We start from the raw sequence: 24,725 nt of genomic DNA, 5'->3' as shown, positions 1-24,725 counted from the left end.
TAAATATCTCTAAAATATAAGGACTCTTAAAAATATACATGCACAGTACTGTACCATCATCACACCTAATGACTTGCTGCTTCGAAAAATTAACAATAATTCTTTCATATTATTAATATATAAGCAATTATTCAAATTTCCTTGATTGTCTTATAAATGTTGAGTTGTAGGTACCTATATTTATTTTAAATTTTTTTATTAAATGTTCCAGACATGTGCAAAAACTCACACAGAAGTATACAGCTAAATACTCATGCAACCACTACCCAGGTCAAGATGGAGAACATTTCCAGCACTTCAGAAACACCCCTGGTAGCACTTCCTAGTTACATGCTTTCCCTCCTTCCCAAGAGTAATCAGTTAGGTTGCTTCCAGTTTTTATTAGCACAAAAAATGCTGCTGTGAAAATTCTTGTACAAGTCTTTTGATGCACATGTATCTGCAGTTCTGAGGAGAAGATGTGCTGAGTCATAGGATATGTGGACCTTTGGTAGGTAATGCCAGTTTTCCAGAATAGCTGTACTGATAATAAGCACTTCCACTAGTGTATGAGTGTTGTAGGAGTTCTTCATTTTCATTGGTTTAACGTGTTGAAATCTACAGAGCAGATTTTATAAATGTCCTTTCGTTCTATTAAAGGCATCTTTTCAATCAACAGAAGTTCTTAATTTGAATTTAGTCCAATTTATTAAATCTTTTATGGATTGTGCTTTTTGTGTCCTTTTTAAAAAAAATTTTCCCTAACCCTATGTTTTCTAAAATTTTATTGTTTTATCTTTTACATTTTCATTAACAGTCTGCCTAGATTTAGTTTCTGTATGTGACATGAGGAAGGGATAGTTGCACATATTTTAAAAAGTGCCATTTTAGCTATTTTCTGCAGTTTGTTTCTTTTAGTCAGTAAGTAGTAAGACTGATATTTTCATTTTGGAATAGATATATCTACCTTACTTTTTAAACTGTTGCATAGAATTCCATCACATGGACATATAGTTTGGTCATTTCTCCATTAACACATTGAGGTAGTTTCTATTTATTGCTATAACAAACACTGAACATTTTCAAGCGTGTCACTTTGCGTATTTGGAAGAAAATATCTGTGGTTTGATATTAGAAGTGAAATTTTTGGATCGCAGGATATATATATATATTAAATTAACTCAAATTGTCATCCAAAGAAGCATTGTGTTCCCTGTCAGTATTTTATGAGGCTACCCACTTCACATCATTGCTGAAATGGTGTAATTAAACTTAAAACATTTAAAGAACTGACACATGAAAAATGGTTTTTATTGTTGCTTGAATTGGCACATCATTAGTGAGGTTGAATATTTTTATATATGCTTATAGGCCATTTGTATTGTCTCTTAGTTACTTTTGCCCATTTTGTTTCTGGCTATTTTTTTTTTTTAATTCCTATTGATTTGTACCAGTTGTTTATATGTCTAGACACTAATCCTTTATAAATTATATGGGTTGCAAACATTTTCTTCCAGTTAGCTTAAAAAAAAGTTTTGGTGATTGCACAGGCATTATTAATTTTGATGTAGGCAACTTTATATATCTTTCAGGTATTTTGCTTTTGTGTCTTGGATAATATTTATGTATGTTCCAGTTATATTTTTTAATTTGGTCCAAATTTAATGTATGATTATTAGATCAGGCTTATTTTTAAAAATTTATTATTTTAATTATTTTTTAATTACAGTTGGCATACAGTATTATATTAGCTTCAGGTGTACAATGTAATGATGAGACAGTTATATAACTTACAAAGTGATCACCCTGATAAATCTAGTACCCATCTGACAGCAGACATAGTTATTACAATATTATTGACTACATTCCTTATGCTGTATTTTACATCCTCGTGATAAAGCTACTCAGTTTGTTTTGTGGGACACTATAATGATAACTTTCAGAAAAGCAGTTTCAAGATAATCACGAGGACAACACCAGATTACAAGAAATTAAAGAGTGAGTGGAAAGTAAGGAAGGCAGAAACCAGATTGTGAGGAAATATCAAGTGTAGAGTATTTTTAAAGATACATGATTCTGAAATGTAAATGTTATTATAAATCTTTGTGCTTTTAAATATGAAAAATTGCATGTATAGCTGAAAAACAGGTGCATAAATAGCCAAATTAAAGGAAAAGAAGGGTTATCCTGGTCACCAAATCTGTACCTCTTTTTTTATTTGAACAGAGAATTATTTATTTTTTTAAACCACTTTATTGATGTACGATTGACATACAAAAAACTGTACATGTTTATTGTGTAGAAGTTGTTGAGTTTGGAGATAAATATACACCTATGAAACCATCACCATAATCTATGCCGTAAACATATCCATCATCTCCAACAGTTTCCCAACTTCTTTATTGTTAATAATTTTTTTGATAAGAAACCTAAAATCTACCCTCTTAGCAAATTTTAAGTATACAATAAATACAATATTATTTATTCTAGACACTATGCTGTACAATAGATCTCTAGGATTTACTTATCTTGTATAACTGAAACTTTGTACCCTTTGACTATACCTCTCAGTTTCCTCCTTACCCCAGCCCCGGGCAACCACCATTACATTATGCTTCTAGGAGTTCGACCGCTTTGACACCTCATATAAGTGGAGTCATGTAGTATTTGTCCTTCTGTGTCTGGCTTATTTCACTTTGCGAAATGTCCCCCAAGTTCATCCATGTTGTTGAAAATGGCAGGATTTTTTTCCTTTTTTAAGTTGAATAATATTCTATTATATGTACATATATTTATTTATCCATTCATCCATCGATGGATATTTAAGTTGCTTCTCCTCCTTCGCTATTGTGAATAATGCTGCAATGAACATGGGAGTGCAGATGTCTCTTAAAGATCCTGATTTCAATTCTTTTGCATAAATACTCAGAATTTGGATTGCTAGATCATATAGTAGTCCTATTTTCAATTTCTTGATGAACCTCCATACAGTTTTTCATAGTGGCTGCACCAATTGACATTCCCACCAACAGTCCACAAGGATTCCTTTTTCTCCACTTCCTTACCAACACTTTTAAGCTCTTTCCTTTTGATAATAAAGCATCCTAACAGATGTGAGGTGATATATTATGAGGTTGGTTTACATTTCTTGATGATTGGTGATATTGAGCACCTTTTCACATACCTATTGGCTATTTGTATATCTTCTTTGGAGAAGTGTCTATTCAGTTCCTTTGACATTTTTAAAATCTGATTTTTGGGGGTATTTTACTGTTGAGTTGTAGGGGTTCCTTATATATTTCGGATATTAACCTTTTCAGATATATGGTTTGCAGATATTTTCTCATATTGTGTAGGTTGCCTTTTCATTTTGTTTCCTTTATTGTGCAGAAGCATTTAGTTTGGTATAATTCCGCTCATTTATTTTTACTTTTGTTGCTTGTGCTTTTGGTGTCATATCTAATAAATACTTGCCAAGGCCAATGTAGGAAGCTTTTCCCCCATGTTCTCTTTTAGGAGTTTTATTGTTTGAGGTCTTACATTTAAGCCTTTAATTAATTTTGAGTTGATTTTTGTCTGTGGTATAAGATAGAGGTCCAGTTTCATTCTTTTTTATGTGGCAATCCAGTTTTCTCAATACCATTTTTAAAGAGACTATCCTTTTCCCATTGTGTATTCTTGGTACCCTTAGCACCCTCAGTTGACCGTATATAAGTGGATTTATTTTGGTGTTCTCTATTCCATTGGTCTGTGTGTCCATTTTTATGCCAATACTATACTGTTTTGATTACTGTAGCTTTGTAATATATTTATTTTGAAATTAGGAAGTGTGATGCCTCCAGTTTTGTTCTTTGTACTCAAATTGCTTTGGCTATTCAGATTTTTTTGTGAATTTTATTATTTATTTTCTATTTCTGTGAAAAAAAAATGCCATTGGAATTTATAGGGATTGCATTGAATCTGTAGATTGCTTTGGGTAGTATGGACTTCTTAATGATTAAGATTTGGGCAATTATTATCTAATCTTTTATTATCAAATTTAAAATGTCATTTCAGATTTAACACATTTTCCTAAGTAATTTCTCTCTGAAGATGACTACCTTTTTTGAAGTGGTCGTTACCCACTGTATGTGAAAATGGTCATATCAGAGAACAGCAAAATATTTCACAGCCAAAGCTGGTGCTTTGAGATGGTAAAGGAAAAGCAGCAACTGGAGATAGAGTGAGGTAGATTTTGTTACTTTAGCATTCAGAATTTATGCTAGTTACTATGCCCACCATATAACCATAAGCCCACCATATAACCATAAACTGTAGAAACTTTATTTGTAATCGAAGCATAATCAGAGTTAGCAAAGATAAGTAAGCAGGAAGAGGCAAGGCAAGTTGCTCCCACCATAGATGCAGATTGTTTGGTGAAGAAGCTGTCATGTGCTCCACAGGACACCATTATTGTTCAAATAAAGAGAGAGGAATTTTGCAGCAAGGACTTTATTTCTTCATCAGTATTATAGAAGTAGTTAAGGAACAAAAGAAATTATGCATATCAACCATTGTATTTTCCAGTTTTGAATGAAAAAGCCACAAATGAGTATGGCTGCCAGTGGTACCTTTAGACCATTTGTGAAACTATTTTAGTTCACTTTCTAAGAAACCCTTGGAAGCTTTTAATTGAAGTAATATCCTAGCATGTGCCATGAGGAAGTAAGGCTGAAACTAAGCCTCTGTGGATTTTTAACTGATGAAAATTTCTTTATGGAAGAACCCTGTTAAGTACTTGCCATATTTTTAAAGATATATGAAACTCATCGGACTGGGAGTATAATGCGATGGGAAATAATTTATCCTTAGCTAACAGAGTCTTTAAAATATAATGGTTATAAATATCAACAGCACATGTGAAAACATTTAAAACTGACTCTGCGATACTTATGTTTGTTGGGTTGAACACAAACATTAATTGGATAGAGAGTAAATCCTCTATTAAATATATATGCATATAGGTTTTAGTTAGATAAGATGTGCATGATATTTGTGAGATTATTTACCAGAATATATTCAAGTTCTCCATTGTTTAAGGGGTATTTACTTGGAGCCCAGAAGTGCATGTAAATTTTGAAAGTATATATTATATCAACCAAACACCAAATTTATTTACTTAAGTTATTTTCAAATACACTTTTAATGTTAATAGGCCACATAATCACGTTAAAAAAAATGTGGTGTGGAAAATAATTGCTATCGAGATCATAATCCTTTTCTTTGGATAATATATAAAAACATTGGAAAACATTATGACCTATTAAAGGCCAAAGTAGCTAGTGATTTTGCCTTGCTCTTTTTGAATCCTCTTTCTTTATCTCCCTTAAGACAATTGACATACATCTACAAGAAGTGCCATAATGAACCTGATGGAACTGGAATAGCAGCATTAACTAGTGAGGAGCGAACTCGATGGGCTAAGGTTATAATTTACACTTTGATTTTTTTTTACTGAGGTATAATTGACATATAACATTATAATGTTTTCAGGTATACAATGTAACAATTCATTATTTCTATACATTGTAAAATCATTACCACAATAAGTCTAGCTAACTCTGTCACCATGGTTACAGATTTTTTTCTTGTGATGAGAACTTTTAAGATCTATTCTCAGCAGCTTTCAAATATCCAGTACATTATTATTAACTGTAATTTACATTTTTCTAATGAAGTTTTCTCTATTTTGAGATTTTCTTGGATATTTTATATTTAATTTATAACATTTAAGCATTATGCTTTTGTCCTTTAGGCACGAGAATATTTGATTAGTCTTGATCCAGAGAACTTGACTCTGCTAGAAAAAATTCAGAACAGTTTACTGGTATATTCTATAGAGGATGGCAGTCCACATGTAACACCAGAAGATTATTCTCAGGTACTTAACTATCTTGTTATGTTATTTCTTCCTACCAAATTTTCTGGAGGACTCTTGTATATATTGAACATGAGAAAATTTTTTTATTATATGCAGGCTCTTGAAACTTTTCATACCTGTGATATATACATGTACCAAATTGAAGCTTACACATAGATAAATTATGCTTGGTAAATTCTTTCCACATTGTTTCCACATTTAGATATACCTTGTATGTTGTATAAAGAAGTGTTACTATTGTTTGTGTATGACATGTCAATGTTTTACACCCTTTTTATTGAATGCATATACAGAAAATTTGCACAGGTCACTGGGCTAAATGAGCTTCTCGTGCCAAAGGTGACATGAGAACCTACCTATAACTCACACTAGTGTGCCTTGACACCTTAGCTGGTGAGATCTAAGAATTATATTACTCTACAATTATAAGTAATTTTATTATTTGGTTTTATTGAACACACTGTAGTGAGTTTAAGGATGAATGTTACCTTACTTTGTTTTTGTTTTTTTTTACCGTCTGTGATAATATTATCATTTCCTGGGAAATAATAAGAGATAGTAGTCATACTTGTAGAAGTCTCGTAGTCTTTTGAAAACACTTAAATTATTTTAGAATGCAATGTTAAATGACAGGAATAAAATAATATAGGACTGAAAAACCTTGTAGCTAAAACTAACTTTTCTTCTTCTTTAGCTGTATTTTTTTAATACAAGTATCACCAAACTTCTTGAGGAAAAATATGTTTTAATGCGGTGTTCAAACTTTTTTTACTGCAGTCTACAGTTAAACATACATTTAGATTGTATCCCGGTACACACACATATGTAATAGAAGTTTCACAAAACTAATTACTTTTACTATCTGTGACATACTCTGATATTTATTTTATTCTTTCTTTTTGTAAAGAATGTTTACTGTGATGCATTAAATAATTTCATGACTCACTATTGGGCCACAACCTACCGTTTGATAAATAGGTTTAGTGGGATATGAATTCTCAAAATATTTTCCTCAAAACTAGACTTTAATAACTAAACTTATCAAGGCCTCTTACACTGTTCAACTTGCAACATGCTGTCTTTTCAATTGTATCTTCTCTAAACATCCATGAATATTCTACCAGCATTCTCTTTTATGGTAGTGTTTTCTGAGATTTTAAGAAATATCTAAAGTCAGGGCCAGAATTATTTTTACCTCTTGAGTATAACTATTATCATTTATTAAATTTGGCTAACCTGAAGAGGAAAAATGAGACTATACACACACACACACACACACACACACACACATACATATGTATACACACATATATATATACACATATGTGTTTAAGATGTAAATACTTATAAACCAATATTAAAATCTTTTAATTTGGAAATATTAAATTTATTTTAGTTAACTGCAATGACCCTTACTGGAGATCCAACAGTACGCTGGGGTGACAAATCCTATAACTTGATATCCTTTTCTAATGGAGTATTTGGCTGTAATTGTGATGTAAGTAAACTACTGAAATTATTTTTGCCTTTCAATCTTTTAGGTTAATTTAATGACTGTAAACTACAATACTTATGCGGTGCTGTGGTAGTATGAATAAATACTTCTTTTGTTTTATGGCATTATAATAAAAGGTTTAGTTATGAATTCTCAGTGAAAGTATTGGACAAATTATTTTCATCTGTAGTAAGGCTAATAGGTGTGTATCTGCAAAGTGGAATTTGCATATATTTTTATGTAGTATAAGCTCTTTAAAATCTACTGTTATCTGTTGGTTGAGAGTTACACCCTATTTTAAAAGAGATTGGATAACATATGTTCTATGCACAGAGACATGTATTTGGACATATTTCTAGATTTACCTAGTAATTTTATAACTATTTTCCTAAAATGACACATGATATTTGGAACATTATTTATTTACACCATGGATACTAAAATGTTTGATACTTAATACCTTCTTTTACCTTCATTAAAAAAAAACTTGTTTCTATTCTGTTCTCCTGTGGTCTTCCTCATTAGCTCTACCCTGCCATTTTCTGGTGGACATTCAGGAGGTCTATGAACCAAGAAAATTTAAAAATCAACCTAAGTGAGAGTTGCAATACATACTTGTAATCTTGTTGTAACACTTTTCATAAAGTATATAATTGGCGTAAAGCAGTATCAGGTAGATTTTTTGTTTGTTTTTGGTAGCTTTTCTCTAAAAGCATTTAGTGACTAAAATACTAAAAAGACCTGTTACATTGATCTGGGTTCAATAGTTGTATTAATTAGTATTATTCAGTTTTAGGTAATAGAAATCCAAGTCAAACTGCCATTAGCTTAAAAAGGTATTTGTTGGTATAGGGGTGCAACTAACTTTGAGTAAGGCTGACTTCTGGTATCCAAATGCTTTTCATTAGAAATTACTCTTTCCATTTTGGGGTACTACCTTTTTATGTTTGGCTTTATCTTTAGGTAGACTACCCCATAGATTAGCGTTCTCCATGGAAATAACCAGCTTCCTTCCCACATCACCCACTGCTACACACAGACAGGGTTCCAGCAAAAGTCCTGGGAATAATGCTCATTGGTTGTGATTGGCATATGTGAATCATGTGCCCATTCCAGGGTATCAGGTGCTCTGATTCACCTGGTCTGGGTTACATGCCAAACCTTGGGATCTATGGGGTAGAATCACTCTTTCAAACCACCACAGAGATATGTGGTAGTTTCCATAGTTATTATCACAGAAGAAGCCAGAGTGAAAGGCTCCCATGAGTCATTTTGAAGATTTGTTGTCTTTGCTCTTCCTTAGAGTGCACTGTTGACAAAATATTTCTTGTTAATTACTTCAGTTTTCTTCAGTGCCTTATTTGATTTATTTTACTTCCTCAAACTGGTTTATGTCCTCACTGTTCCTTAGAAACTATCTTTTGCAAAGTAGCTGACTGCCTTTTGGCTTTTGCCCTCACTTTTTCTTTGACCTGTCAGCTGCAGTTCATTACCCTCTTACTAATCTGACACTGTCTCTATCCTCTTAACAGTCTTTCCCTAGCTAAACTGACCTTAATATTCATCATACTTTCCCCCGTGCCTACTCTCTTTCCTGGTTTAGTAGTTTCATTGGCCATTTTTATATAGGTAGTTTGCAGTTATACTTTTCTATTTTTTACCTATTATTCTCATTTTGAGAGTTTTGTTTCACTATTTATTAAATTGTTCAAACTGGATATTATATTGTTACATGAGGGTAAGTTGCTCTCATTGAGAACTCATCGTCTTGCTTTTCTTCCTCACTCCTAACCCCCCAAAAACCTCACACTACTTTGATTTTTACTAATACCACTAACATCCTGCTGTTTGCTCAAATTCAAGATGAAAATAACTAATGATCTTTTCTATCTCTGAATAAAGAATATAGGTCCCATAATAAGCATATATCTCAAGCACAGCTGAGTTGCTTTTCTGTAGTAAGTGTATGGACATACTTTATGTGCATGCATTAACACCTATATATTTTAAAAATCAATTTGATTATCTCTACTTGATATTTGATTATCTCCCCGTGATATGCTTTTAATTCAATGTAGGTTTCCCTTGTAACCTAAGATGATTACAGAAAATGCAATTTAACCTATAAAACATCATTAGTAAAGTATATATACTATAAAGCTGTTCTTAATTCAGTGCCATGTTGCTACTCTCTTCCATTGGTGCTTGAATATTTACTTTTGTGATTATATTAACTGCATTTCCCTCTTGGGATTTAAAATCCTGGAGTCAACTAGTTTGCTGTATATAGGCCTTACTATAGAGCTTCATGAAGGGAAGCATAATAAACAGCTGTTAGTAGTAACAGCAGTTACTAATTATTGCTGTGTGCCAGGTTCTTTAGCAAGCACTTATAAGCATTGTTAAAATCATTTTTCACAGCAACTGTATGAGAATAGGTATTATTATCCATACTAACAGATGAGGTAGTTTACTTGAATTAAGTAACTTTCTCATAGTTGCACAGTTGGTAAGTGGTGGGTTTGGACTCAGAACCCAAAGTCCACATTTTAAAACAGTATGTTACACATATTATCTCCATATAAATGAAAAAGAAACATAAAAATTATGTGAACAAATAAAGCATCAGGAAGCATTTGAAATTTTTATATTTCCTAACTTTTTTTTTGAAACTGATTATTAGCTTTCCACCAGGAGATGGGTGGGAGAAGAGACATATTCTTCAGTCTTGCTCCTTCTTAGTGGTTCCAGTAAAATAGTTCAAGATTAATACTGTTGTCTTAAATGAAATAATGTATGTGATATCTGAAAATTCTTTGTAAAGCTAAAATGTACTATATAGTTGTGAGATGCAGTTAGAAAAGGGGTTTGTTAGTGACCTGTGAGTCGTGTTATGTTGTGCCGTTCCTGACAAGTGGGATGAGCTGCTCATGCCTCTTGTACTGACCCCTCTCATGAGCCTTTCCTGATGTTGTGGCTACCACCTACTTGATAACAGTATACACTGTGCTTCTAGGCTCTATTGGGCCATGATATAGAGCAGCAGAGCTGTGTAATGTTAGGGTGATATTTAAGACACCTAATTATTCCCTCTGAACCAGGTGGGCTGGGTTTATATCTTAACTCTCTCTTCTTTCTCCCCAAAGCTAGCAGTGTCATATTCAGTTCATAAATGGTAACTGTGTTTAATGTAAAGTGGTAGCAGTAACAGGAGAAAACCATCTGATGTAATTATCATCAAAGGAACATGGAGAAAATACGGCAAAAAGTTTGTCCTTCAAAATAAATGATGGAAAAATGTACTAGCTGCACTTCCTTTCTCTAAATATAGCTGTCAAACCTATAACACCCTGTATCTCAGCCTGTCTTTCCCACATTCCTTAAGCATTGAGAATTATTTTTGCCACATCTGCACACTTGTAGATACATACACAAAATCGTTATGCTTTTTAATACTCATCTAGTGGCCTATTGTCTTTATCTAAAGAAGTTCATACTCATCCTCAGTTTAGCCTTCAGATAGTCTGCCCTCCCTGTCCACTTTTCCACAATTCCAGAACATCTTAGCACTGCATACATACATATCCCTGTTTTGACTACCAGTACAAATAGCAATTATTTTCTCCAGATGGTACATGGTTTATTTTACACCTCTCCTCATTTACCTCAAGAGCCCTAATTAGGTGCTTCCAACTTTAAATATTTGTTTTTTTCTCAGAAAATAAAATATAGCAGTTACTTACTGTTCTGTAGAATATCCATATCTTTATCATTAGGAGGTAAGGCATTTGAGAATGCTGCACTTTATTACACATTGAGACTGGCGGAAAAGTGAAAATAAAATATTAGATAAAGTTCAAATTTGATAAAAAGTATTCAGAATCTTGTGTATTTTCATTTTAGCACGCTCCTTTCGATGCAATGGTTATGGTAAAAATCAGCTATTATGTTGATGAGAAGATTTTTGAGAATGAAGGAAGGTGGAAGGTATGTTAAAACAAATATTTTATCCCTTTTCTCCTCATGTTTTTATAGATATAATATTTTAAATTCTTCCCTACTTTTAGGGTTCAGAGAAAGTACGAGATATACCACTTCCTGAGGAGCTTGTTTTCACTGTGGATGAGAAAATATTAAACAACGTCAACCAAGCTAAAGCCCAGTATCTCAAGCAGGTAGATTTTCACTTTTCTCTTAGATAGTAATGCTTTCTCTTAACTACTATACATAAAAATTTGGCTATCATCTAAGCATGACAGCATGAAACATTTTAAAATTATAGCTTTAATACCTTTATTTATGTCTGATAATTACTTTAATGCAAATGATAATTGGTTACCTTTAGAGTATTCTCCTTAGGTCATATTTCACTGTTCCCATTTAATTCTTTTTGTTAGGCATCTGATCTACAGATTGTGGTGCATCCCTTTACATCTTTTGGCAAAAAGCTAACCAAGAAGATGAAGCTTCACCCTGATACATTTATTCAGCTTGCACTTCAGCTGGCCTATTACAGACTTCATGGACGGTGAGGACCATTTAATTTCCACTTTCAGAATCTTGAACTCCAAGGATATATCTTTATCATAGCTATTTCATCCTAACTCACAGTGTTTTTCCCTACTTTTTTTCCCAATTGGCACCATGTCCGAATTTGTACTTCCATCAACAATAATTCCAAAGAATGGCAGATTTCAATTTGTGACACTTTCATAGTCATTCTTTGTTTTTCATTACCTTAATACTTTTGAAGTGTCTGCTATCTTCTAAGAGGGGTTTTCACATTCTTTGGAATTCAGATCACTTGGTTTTCTTGCAGCTTAGTTTTCAGATGGAGTCATGAAAAGGTATGATTTTGTAGATTATCTAGTCTTTACTCATTTTTAGGATAGATAGTATATTGTGACTTTCTACATCCTAAGCAGAAATGGAAGCTTCATGATCTTGCTTGTTTTAATACAATCTGAGACTATCTGTCTTTAAATGGGATGTTTAAATCATTTACATTTAATATAATTATTAGTAAGTTGTGTGTAAGTCTACCATCTTGCTGTTTATTTTCTCTTTATCTTATCTGTTTTTGTTCCTTTTTACCTTCTTTTGAATTCATAATTTTTTAATTGTTCCATTTTATCTTTATTAGCAGCTATGTGGGGTTTTTTCTTAAATAAAACTTGCCATTTTAACCATTTTTAAGTATATAATCCAGTGGCATTCACTAATATTCACAGCGTTGTACAAACATCACCACTATCTTTTTCTAAATTTTTTTCATCATCCCAAACAGAAACTATATGCATTAAGCAATAACTTCCCATTCCGCTTCTGCCCCAGCCCCTGGTAACCTCTAATCTACTTTTGTCTATCTGAATTTGCCTGTTCTAGATTTTTCCTATAAATAGAATTATATAATATTTGTCCTTTTGTGTCTGACTTATTTCACTTAAGTATGTTTTGAAATCTGGAAGTCGGAGTCCTTCACCTTTGGTCTTTTCAAGATTGTTTTGGCTATTCTGAGTCCCTTGAAATTTCATATGAATTTTAGGATGGGTTTTTCATTTTTACAAAAACATCATTAGGACTTTGATAGAGATTACATTGATTCTGTAGATCACTTTGTGTACTATTGTCATCTTAACAATACTGCCAGTTAGGATTCCAATCCATGAACATGGGGTCCCTTTCCATTTATTTATGTCTTTTAAATGTTCTTTTAGCAATGTTTTGTAGTTTTCGGTATATGAGTCTTTTCACCTCCTTGGTTAAATTTAATCCTGAGTATTCTTTTTGATACTATTGGAAATGGAAATGTTTTCTTAATTTTCTTTTCAGATTGTTCATTGCTAATGTATAGAAATTGATTTTTATGTATCGATTTTGTATTTTGATACTTTACCCAATTTATTAGTTCTCACAATTTTTTTGTAGACTCTTCAGGGTTCTTTAAAGATCAAGTGTCGGTGAATAGAGGTAGTTTTGCTTTTTCTTTTCCAATTTGGATGTCTTTTATTTTTTTGCCCCCTGGCTAGAACTAGTACCATGTTGAACAGAAGTGGCAAAAGCAGGCATCCTTTCTTCTTCTTCATTTAGGTGGAAAATTTTCAGTGTTTTGTGTTAGCTATGGGTTTTTCATAAATGCCCTTTATCATGTTGAGGAAATTCCCTTTTCTTTGTAGTTTGAGTGTTTTTATTGTAGAACAGTGTTGGATTTTGTGAAATGCCTTTTCTGTATCAGTTGAGATTATCATGTAGGTCTTTTTCTGCATTCTATTAGTGTGATTGATTTGTTGAACTACTCTTGCATTGCTGGGATAAATCCCGCTTGATGATGCTGTATCCTTTAAACTGCTGAATTCAGTTTGCTGGTAATTTGTAGAGGATTTTTACATCTGTTTCATAAGGGATATTGGTCTATAGCATCTTTTGTTGTAGTATCTTTGACTGGTTTTGATATCAGGGTTATGCTGACATCATTATGAGTGAGGAAGTGTTCCCTCTTCGTTTTTTTTTTTTTGGAAGAGTTTGAGAAGATTTGGTGTTAATTCATCAATGAAGCCATCTGGTCCAGGACTTTTCTTTATTGGGAGGTTTTTGAATACTGATTAATCTCCTTGTTATTGGCCCAGTCAGATTTCTGTTCTTGAGTCATATTTGATAGTTTGTATTTCTCAGAGTATGTCCATTTCATCTACGGTATCCAATTTATTAGTATACAGTTGTTCATAGTATTATAATACTTTGTATTTCTGTAAAGTCAGGAATAATGCTCTCTTTCATAGCTAATTTTAGTCATTGGAGTCTTATCCTTTTTTTTCTTAATGTAGCTAAAAGTTTGTCAGTTTTGTTGATCTTTTCAAAGAACCAACTTTTGGTTCAGTTAACTTTCTCTATTTTTTATTTCTGTATTTTGTTTATCTCCACTCTATTTTCTTCCCTTTGCTAGCTTGGGGTCTAATTTGTCCTTTTTTCTAATTCTTTAAGGTGTGTAGTTAGTTTATTGATTTGATATCTTTCTCCTTTTTAATGTAGGTGTTTACAACTATAAATTTTCCTCTGAACATTGCTTTCGCTTAATCCAATAAGTTTTGGTGTGTTGTGTTTTCCTTTTCATTCATCTCAAACTATTTTCTAATTTCCCTTGTGATTTCTCCCTGACCAATTAGTTTTTTAAGAATATGTTTTAATTTCTTTATATTTGTGAATTTTCCAGTTTTCCTTCTATTATTGACTTCTGGCTTTATTCCATTGTCATTGAAGAAGATACTTTGTATGATTTCAGTCTTTTAAAATTTATTGAGGCTTATGTGGCCTAATATATATTGACTTTTCCATGTGCATTTGAGAACTTTTATTTTGCTATTATTGAGTGGCATATTCTATATATGTCTCTTTGATCTGGTTATTTATAGTGTTCAGGTCCTGTTTCCTTATTGATCTTCTGTCTACATGTTCTATCCATTATCGAAAATTGGGTATTGAAGTCTCTAGCTAGTATAGTAGAACTGTCTAGTTCTCTTTTCAATTTTGTCAATGTTTGCTTCATATATTTTAGGGTTCTGTTGTTTGGTGCATATATTTTTATAATTGTTATATCTTCTTAATTAAACCTTTTCAATATATACTGTCTTGTTTTCCTCTTTTAATCTTTTAACTTAAAATCTACTTTGTCTGATAATAATATAGCCACTCCAACTCTTTTCATTACTATTTTCATGAAATATCTTTTCATCCTTTTACTTCTAACCTCTTAATATCTTTGTATCTAAAGTTAATTTCTTGTAGACAGCATATAGATAGACCATGCTTTTATAATCCATTCTGCTAACCTCTGCCTTTGATTAAAGAGTTCAGTCTATTTATATTTAAAATAATTATTGCTAAGGAGAGATTTGCTTCTGCCTTATAGTTATATTTTCTGTAGGTCTTACATGTTTGTTTCTTCCTCAATTTCTCCATTACTGCCCTTTTTTGTACTTAGTTGATTTTTTGCACTGTATCATTTTGATTCCCTTCTTTATCTCTATATTCTTTAGCTATTTTCTTTGTGGTTACCTTGGAGATTACAGTTAACATCTTAAATTTATAACAACTTGGTTCGAATAATACCAGCTTAGTTTCAATAGTATACACTCTGCTTCTATACAATATGAACTACCCTCTTTATTTTGTTATTGTCACAGGTCATATCTTTTTACATTATGTCCCCATTAACATAAATTTATGTCAGTGTTTTGTTCACTTGCTTTTAAGTTAAAAAATACTGTTAAATATGTTGCTGTCTCCTGTTTTCCTTATAAACTGGTGTTTAGGTCTAGAGACTTGAGAACAATAATCAGTTATTTTTATTATTTTTTACAACAAAAAATCAAATAGTCAATGTTACTAATTTTCTGTTTTATCCTTTAAGAATGAGATTGGGTTCAGTTGTTAGCCAACATCCATTATAAAGTTTACTCTCTGAGTTTTTTACCTAATATCTTAGTAACCATTGAGGATTATTATCAAGATCTGTTATTTCGTTAGAGGTTGCAGAGTAGTGATATTTTGTCATTCATTTTTATTGCTTTTATTTTTAATGTTTTTTAAAGAATGTTATTTTAGCTCTGTTTTATGTTTTTATTTGCACTTTCTTCTTCACATTTTAAAAGGATACTATTTTATTTCAGGAAGAAAGCCTTATAGAAACATGGAACAGAAGAGGCTCAATTACTCTGTTAGAGTCCTCTTAGATCCCACATTCCAACCTTTTACTCTCACTCCATTTAATCTCTTTAACTCAATTCCAACTACCAAGAAAGTAAGAGAGCTTTGTATCTAAAATTGTTATGTCATTCTCCAGCCCAGGAAAACAGTTATCACTCTAGGGAACTTCTTAAATCATGCTTTTATTTAGTTCTACAGTCATTCATGTTTTATATAAAGGAACGAAAGGCTAAGGACTCTGTATTACCTATTGCTGTGTGACAGTTTACCCCAAAACTTAGTGGCTTAAAACAATAAACATTTAGCATCTCACATTTTCTGTTGGTCAGGAATCCATTTGCAACTTAGTTGGGTGCCTCTAACTTCAGGACTTTTGTAAGGTTGTTGTCAGGGTGTCAGCCAGGACTATGTTCTCATCTGAAGGTACTGCTCAGAGAGGAACCACTTCCATCCTCACTCTCTAATAGTTATTAGTAGGATTCAGTTCCTCTCAAGCTATTGTCCAGAAGCCTCCTTCAGTTTCTTGCCATCTGAGCCTCTCCATAGGGCAGCTTTCATCATGGCAGCTGGCTTTCCTCAGAGTATCAGGGTAAGAAAGTGAGAGCAAGACAGAGTTCTCTTTGTAACCTAATTTCAGAAGTGACATCCCATCACTTTGGTCATATTCTTTTTATTAGAAGTTAGTCACTAAGTTCATCTCCAACTCAAAAGTGAGGGATTATACCAGGGCATAAAATAGCAGGAGGTAGAGATCACTGGGGGAGATTTTAGAGACCATCTACCACAGACTACAGTTTACTATATAAACTGACAGCAGCTAAGCCTTTGAAATGTTCCATATTATACCAGGCCCTGTGCACCAGAGTAATTTTTGCTCCTTGATTTTGAAAATGGCCTCTTTGTTATTGAAAGTCTCAACTGTAGTTAATATTGTAGAACTTAGTCTCTGACCCAACCAGCTTTATTAAGCAGACTCTCTTTGTAATAACATTAGAGCATTTTCTTTCTTATGATAAATTCTCTTATTCTGTAGCCCTGGTTGCTGCTATGAAACAGCTATGACAAGATATTTTTATCATGGTCGTACAGAGACTGTGCGATCATGTACAGTAGAAGCAGTCAGGTGGTGCCAGTCCATGCAAGATCCTTCTACCAGTGTGAGTATTTGAAAAGAAAAAATTTACAGCATTTTTTTAATTGTTCTAAAGAACCTTGGCCCTTGAATAACTAATTCTTTATCTCAATTCCCCTGGATCAGTAAAATACTTTCAGACATTCTTCCTTAAGTTTTCAAAAAATTTGTTCATTTTCCAGTTGACTATATAGTTGGAAGGATAGGAAATTAGAAGCCCATTTGTATCATTTTCTAGGCAAAATATCTTCTTCAATACCTTGAGAATTTTGCTACTATTGATCTATATTTAGAATAACACCAGTAAAATACAGACTCTCCCAAAATTCCTTTTAAAGAAATCTTTTCTTAATGTGGTTGAACATTTTTGAAATCACAGATTCTTGTTTTCATGTATTAGTATCAGAACAGTTTTATATGTTTTATTTGTTTTATTTATATGTTTTATTTATTATATTTGTTTATATGTTTTATTTACTGTTCTTTCGGAAGCATTTAGAAAACAGGGTAGTTCTTTCCCAGTGCTATTTTGGCATTGCATTTATTTCTTTAGTTTTGATAGACATAGTTAGGTACATGTCAATTTGTTTTCGTTTCATGGAACTGCTTCAGTATCATTTTTGTACAACTGTTCTCTAGTTTGAAATCATAGTTGCTTCTTTCTTTACACTTGTTAATGTCACTTCAGTGCTGCCCACAAGTTTATGTTTTCTTGTACCGGGAAAGAAATAATCAAGGTACAGGGCATATAGGGAAAAAAAAGGTAGTGGAAGCAGTGAGGAAAAGACACAGAAGTATGTGTCTCAGAGGTCTTCCTAAAAACTTTTTCATTCCCAAATTACCCAAGTCCTAATTACTTTGAGATCAGGTTTTTTATTTATTTGGTTTCTGTACAGCTTGTTATTGAAGCATCTCTTGATTTTTAACAGCTTTTTGAGCGGCAGCAAAAGATGTTGCAAGCTTTTGCAAAACATAATAAAATGATGAAAGATTGTTCAACTGGAAAAGGTACTTGTATTGGAATTATTTTGACTTAAAAAAATTCTCAGGTTGAAAAATTTTTTCTAACTGCAGATTTGGGGTTTCATTGCAGGATTTGACCGTCATCTTTTAGGTCTTTCACTCATAGCAAAAGAGGAAGGTCTTCCTGTTCCAGAACTCTTTACAGATCCACTTTTCTCCAGAAGGTAATATATTGTAGTGCTTTATAACTTTACCAGTTTCTTTCTACCTGAATGTTAAAAGCTCTTCAGAAACAATGTAAACATCTGTAAGCCTGGTATAATATCTTTTATTTGTGTTACACAGTGGAGGAGGTGGAAACTTTGTTCTCTCAACAAGTCTGATTGGTTATTTAAGAGTCCAAGGAATGGTGGTTCCCATGGTACACAATGGCTATGGATTCTTCTATCATATCAGAGAGGACAGGTGAGGCTGCTCTTTTTATTCTTAGTGTGCTACAGAGTAAGAAAGCTATCACTTTTGTTGTTCGAATATTTCCTACACTGTGATTCTGATTGTATTGTTAGCTGTCACTTGCTAATGGGTAATTATTTTTACCACTAGATGTTTAATGTGTATTTGTTTCTCTGTCCTGCTTTTGAGACATTTGTCAAATCAGTCCTTTAGGTGTTTTGTGCAGAACACCATTTAAGGTTGAATCAGCGATCATATCATCATCCTCCTCAAAAAACCAGTGTACATATTAGCATATTTGTTCTATCCAAGGTATTTTATGGTAAGTTCAGGTGAAGTTAGCGTGCAAATATGTAATGGTTCATGGAGTTATAGACAACGCTAATGAGACCAAGACAAGAGACTGGTTGTATGTTTTTTAAAAGGTTTTACCAATTCAGATGCTTTTCATTTGGGTTGTATGAAGTTTGATTTAAGTTTGTGGCAAGAGTAAGAAAGAAAATATTAACCTGGTAGGGGAAAAAGAGAGTACAAGGTAATGTGGGATTGATAGGCATGAAAAAAGGTCCTTGTTCACGCAGTCTGGCAGTGTCTTCAGGGGTCTTTCAAAGCATGGAAGGTTTTATTATAAGAAAATAATAAAAAAAATAATAAAATGTTAAAAAATAAATAAATTTTAAAAATGTGGCTACATTGAGCACTGAATAAGAAGAGTGCAGGATTAGAAGCACTTCCAAAGGAATGTGAAAAATTGGAATGATAATATATGTATGAAGTATTTCAGTTTCTAATATATTGTTTTTATACTTTTCCCTTTTTAAAGAGTTTATAGTGTTATTTTTTCAAAATTTTATCATCTGCTTTCATGTCAAGTGTGACAGTCTGTTATACCAGTGATGCGTGAATTTGTTGGCATCTAAATCCTTGGATTATATATTCCCATGATATTCAGTTTGTGTATATTAATATACAAATTAAAGGTTGAATGATAAAGATTAAACATTGATCTTATTAATATTTCTCATAATAAAGGGTCAGAGGTCTAAAATTATTACCAAATACAGAGAATAAGTAAGCATTCTAATAGAGTCCCTGACAAGTAGTCATAATAAAGGGTCAGAGGTCTAAAATTATTACCAAATACAGAGAATAAGTAAGCATTCTAATAGAGTCCCTGACAAGTAGTGGATCCCATATTGCATGCAATGATAAATACCTTGGCTCTGATTTTTTTAAAAATACATTTTTAATGATCCTGGGGCAGAAGTTACATTCACTCATTCAGAAAGTATTTAATGAGAATATATAGTGTGCCAAGGATTTAGGTACTAAGGACATAAGACAGATAAGATCCCCCCCTCTTATGGAGTTTTATATTCTTTTTGAGAAAAAGGGACAAAAGCAAACACATAAGCAGGATAATTTCAAATACTGATGAATGCTGTGAAGGAAATAAGCAAGTTGATGTGGTAATAGAGACTAACTGGTGGGGAGATGGAACACTGCTTTATATAGTGTGGTCAGGGAAGGTGTCTTAGGAGTGACAAGGAAGATAAGATGTTAAGGATGAGAAGGACTTAGTCAAATGAATATCCAAGAAAACAGCTCTCCAGAATCTGATCACTGCTTACTATGCCCAATGCTGCCACCCAAGCTGAGCCACTGTCTTCTCCCACTTAGGTTATTGCAACAGGTTCCTATGTGATCTTTTTCCACCTTTCCTTCCCTACAGTCTATTCTCTACACAACAGTCCTAATGATCCTTTTAAAAATGTAACTCAAGTTATATCATTCTTCTAGTCAAAACCCTCCAAGGACTTTTTTTTTTCACTCACAGTAAAATTCAGAGTTCTCCTGTGAGATCCCACATGCTCTAGCTCTCACCTCACTGACCTTATCTCCTACAGTTCTCCTATTTCACTTTACCCCAGCCACACTGGACTTCTTGTACCTTGAACAGACCAAGCAAGTTCTCTCCTCAAGGCATTCACAGTCATGATTTTCTTGGCCTACTATTCTCTTCCTTGAGACATATGTAAGAATCACTCCCTTCATTACAGATGTTTGCTGTCACCTGACCGTTTAAAATAGCACATACCTGCGAGGAAGGGGGAAGTGCTATTTTAACACTTGAAACTACCCACTGCATCTGTGTGTGTGTGTGTGTGTACATTGTGTGTCATTTATCTCCCTCCCTAGATTATAAGCCCACAAGCTCTGTAACTCCCTCATAAATGCGGTACACTCAGTAAATGTTTTCACAGTGATATTGTTGTGGGACATAAGTTTACAAGTCCTGGTGGAGGGAGGAGCTTGGCATTAGCAATTGAGTAGGAGGGTGGTAGAAGCAGTTGAAGAGAGATAGACAAGAACTAAATCCCGTAGGGCAGTGTTTTCAACTCGAGTGCCCATTAGAATCATCTGGAGAGCTTTAAAAGTAACGCTCCTTGAGATACTGATTTGTTGGGGTGGTCAGTTGTTGTAGGACCTTGTAACATGATAGGGAGTTTGGATTTTCTCCTAAGAATAATAGGAAACTTTTAACAGTTTTAAGCATGAATGTTACCTGTTTTATTTACATGTAAAAAGGACCATAGGCTGCTATACAGAATATAAATTAGGTGGACAGTAATATGGGCAAGAATGAGATGAGAGAAATCAGGAAGCGCGGATGATAAGTCGAACAAGGCAGTTGTAATAAAGCGGAGATAAGTGGAGGGATTTGAAATATATTTTGGAGGTAGAACCAATAGTACTTACTGACAGCTTGCTAATTTTGTTGGTGGCATTTACTGGGATGGAGAAAATTAGGGAAGAAATTGGTTTGGAGACACGGTAGGGTGTAACTAAGAATTCTGTTTTGTACATGTTGACTTAGAGATTTCTGCTAATTCAGGAATTTATTATTTATATTTATATATAAGATGATTTGTCAGTAGGCAGTTGTATATATGAGCATGGAGCTCAGAAAAGAGGTCAGGGCTAGAGGTGTACATTTACGAGTCATTACTGTGAATATACCCAAAATAATTTTCCAATGAAATGCACAGAAATGGTTTGGAAGGGATTTTTTCATTCATTGTTAATTGTGAAAGTTGTATAACTTAAGAGATATTGGTTTATTTTTGAAATAGCATTTTATTTTAAACATACTACATGCTCATAAAAATTTTGTAAAATATTGAAAAAATTTAGATCATATTATAAATATTTTAGTGTTCTTTTTGTGAATTCATTCTCATTTATTATTTCAAGCAATTCCCAGTGCTATTAAATACGCTTTGAGATATCTTAATGGTTGAATAATGTCTAAAGGATTTGCATAATTTAACTTCTTACCTACTATTTCCAGTTTTTCATTATTACAAATAATGATAATATATACTTTTTTATTTCATCACATCATTTCCAACTCTAAACATTATAAAACATTCTTTACCAATTTATAGGCAAAAATAACAATTTCTTATGAAATAAAACTTTTGTTACTGGCATCTGTGTATATTCTTTTGTGAAAGTACTTATTTCCTTCTATAATTTAGAAAGATAACTGATTTTTTTAAATTAACACTTAAATAGCAATTGTTCATCTTTGCAAAGAAGTATATTTAGATGTTGCTAAGTATTTGATACTTATATGCATAGTGTAGCTAGAAAATAACTAGTGACATGAATCACTAAGTGTAAAGAAGGCAGGACTTTTGTAGGTCCCTGTATATCTTTCAGCACATATGATCGACTCAAACATTAGTTTCATCATTGTATAATGAGACAGAGCATGGTCATCTACAAGCTTTATATCACACAACATTTTGGTTTTAACTTGAGCTTAATGCATGTTTTGCTATAGAAAATTTGAATGTCTGGAAAGGAGAAGGCTAGGGCCCAGTTTCTGCTCTGAGCCCACTGGAAGCCAGGTTTCTTTCCTATTTCCTTCAGTTTCCGGGGCCACTTTTATCACCCGCCAGACAGGGGATTTCTTCATCAGGACCTAGAAGGAGATAGTTCCAAGAGAGTTTCTCTCTGGATTTCTAGAAATAGCTTTTTCTCCACATATACTTCTCTATTTTATTATTATTTTTTACTCTTCAATTACCATATTCTTCTTTAACCCATTTCTCATTTAGAAGAAGAAAGTACAGCTTGCTGCCAGCGTTAATTTTACATAAACACACTCTTTGAGGCTGACCCAAATCTGTCTGGTTTTCAATGTGAAAATAAAATATAAAAACTATTCTTAGAGTTATTTCTAAACAGAACCTGTCTCTAATCCTAATGTAATAGAAATGTATACATAAATTGGATTCATCAAATGAATATTTGGCTAACAACTGTTTGAAAACAAAGTTAACATCACGTGTAGGAATGCTGCCTTTTCTAGGATTTGACATCTTCAGCGATCGAGAATTACTATATTTTGTAAATGGAAATACCACTACTAAAATCAGAATGCTATAATAGAATGATGTCATTTATTTCCAAAGACTATAGATATACTAGAGCGAATTGAAAATAATAAAAGTGAGAGAGTTCATGGCAAATTTGGGGAGTAAGGTTAGGACTGTAATCTGTGAGTTATCTTGGGGTAAATGCTGCAGCCACAAGCGCCACCAGCGAGTATACTCGGCAAATGGGAAATGGGTTAAAAGTAGTTCCAATTTTCATTGCAAACAGTGACATGAATTTATATTCCACCTCATTCCATTCAGAGCACCTTAGGAAGGTGTTTTTTAGAAAGAGGTGGGTTTAATACAATAAAACCTTATTCCAAAGCACTCTTGAGCTCTGGCTAGTTTTTATTGTTCTCTTTTGTCCTTAGTCTCTAGTCATAGTAAATTAGGTGTTCCTAGCATTATGTATAAATATGGCTTTACTTTCCATTGTGTCAGGTTACATTTATCTAATGTCAGCAAGAATTCATATTTCATATATGAACAGCCAAATAGAATAAAAGTCTTGGCTGTAGTCACCATCACCATCTGGAGTCTTTTTGCGTTGTGATTTTTGCATAGTACTTAATCACTTATTATTTGTGCTTCACAGGTTTGTCGTATCCTGTTCAGCCTGGAAATCGTGTCCGGAGACTGATGCAAAAAAGCTAGTTCAGCTGACTTTCCATGCTTTCCATGACATGATGCAGCTGATGAACACCTCTTATCTTTAGAGATTATACATTAAGCACTTAACCAAAATATATCATTTAAACTGGGTGCTGGGAGTAGGGTGGTGAGGTGAGATAGGAAGGAGTATTGACTTGAAGGAAACATGTTAAATGTAGAGATTAGTAGAATCATGCTCTAAATTTACTGTGACATAGAAAGTAGAAATATTTTTAAGCTTCCTTTGATGCAGCAGCAATGCAAATTATGACATAGTGAATATAAAACAGTGCAAAGTTTAAGATAAGCCTCAACAATGCAGATCCACAACTTTTAACAACACAGGTCTTACTCTAACTTTTCAATACAGGTTGGTACCTGTATAGTTTATAAATTCTCTCTCAACACCATTGTAGAGTCTATCTTTCAAGCACTTTAACATTTTCTAGTTGCCAAAGGGTATGAAGTACATGATTGGATATGAATTACATGATTGGATGCTAATTTCCCTGAAATTAATGTCTTCCACTTTCTCTACAGGCATACAAGCCTACTATGTTTAGAAAAGACTACTACAATTTAATAGTTATCTTAAAAAAAAAAAAAAAAAAAAAATAGAGCCTATCAGAAGAATTAGATTGTAGTAGAGAGGTTTATACCGGTACTTTGACACATGGGAAAAAAAAACCCCTAACAAAATGCATCATAGTATATTGTAATTAGTTTTGTGAACATAAAATGAAAGCACTTATATTTAAAATTAGTTGTCGATGACTTCGAAATGATTAAATATTGACTATCAGATTCTCAGGGTTTTACAGTTCTTTTTCTTCTCTGTTCGATTTTGTAGTTTTCTACTACAACTCAAAATCATATAGTTTATCGTGTTTAAATAAGTGATTCATTCCTGTTTGACCTTATACTTTCTGATCTAACTTATGTATTGTTATATAATAAACTGCCCCAAACTTACTGTCTTTG

The 24,725-nt window shown here is 33.0% G+C and overlaps 1 protein-coding gene across 4 annotated transcripts in view; it reads left to right on the top strand.

Moving 5' to 3' along the window:
• CROT (carnitine O-octanoyltransferase) overlaps window positions 1-24,203 on the top strand; it is a 42,236-nt gene extending 18,033 nt beyond the window's left edge. For all 4 annotated transcript variants that reach the window (XM_039878218.1, XM_039878216.1, XM_039878217.1 and 1 more), the window contains exons 8-18: window positions 5,350-5,443; window positions 5,774-5,899; window positions 7,296-7,397; window positions 11,298-11,381; window positions 11,462-11,569; window positions 11,792-11,922; window positions 17,131-17,254; window positions 18,159-18,237; window positions 18,323-18,416; window positions 18,538-18,657; window positions 23,689-24,203. In XM_039878218.1, the coding sequence (XP_039734152.1) occupies window positions 5,350-5,443; window positions 5,774-5,899; window positions 7,296-7,397; window positions 11,298-11,381; window positions 11,462-11,569; window positions 11,792-11,922; window positions 17,131-17,254; window positions 18,159-18,237; window positions 18,323-18,416; window positions 18,538-18,657; window positions 23,689-23,809 (1,183 nt within the window). In that variant the 3' untranslated portion in view covers window positions 23,810-24,203. The remainder of the gene's footprint in view (window positions 1-5,349; window positions 5,444-5,773; window positions 5,900-7,295; window positions 7,398-11,297; window positions 11,382-11,461; window positions 11,570-11,791; window positions 11,923-17,130; window positions 17,255-18,158; window positions 18,238-18,322; window positions 18,417-18,537; window positions 18,658-23,688) is intronic.
• The last annotated feature ends 522 nt before the right edge of the window (window positions 24,204-24,725 follow it).

This window comes from Pteropus medius, unplaced genomic scaffold (assembly GCF_902729225.1).
Source record: "Pteropus medius unplaced genomic scaffold, Ma_sr-lr_union100, whole genome shotgun sequence".
NCBI classification, from domain to species: Eukaryota; Metazoa; Chordata; class Mammalia; order Chiroptera; family Pteropodidae; genus Pteropus; species Pteropus medius.
The sequence above is the reverse complement of the archived record's forward strand: the minus strand, read 5'-3'. Positions and strand labels throughout refer to the sequence as shown.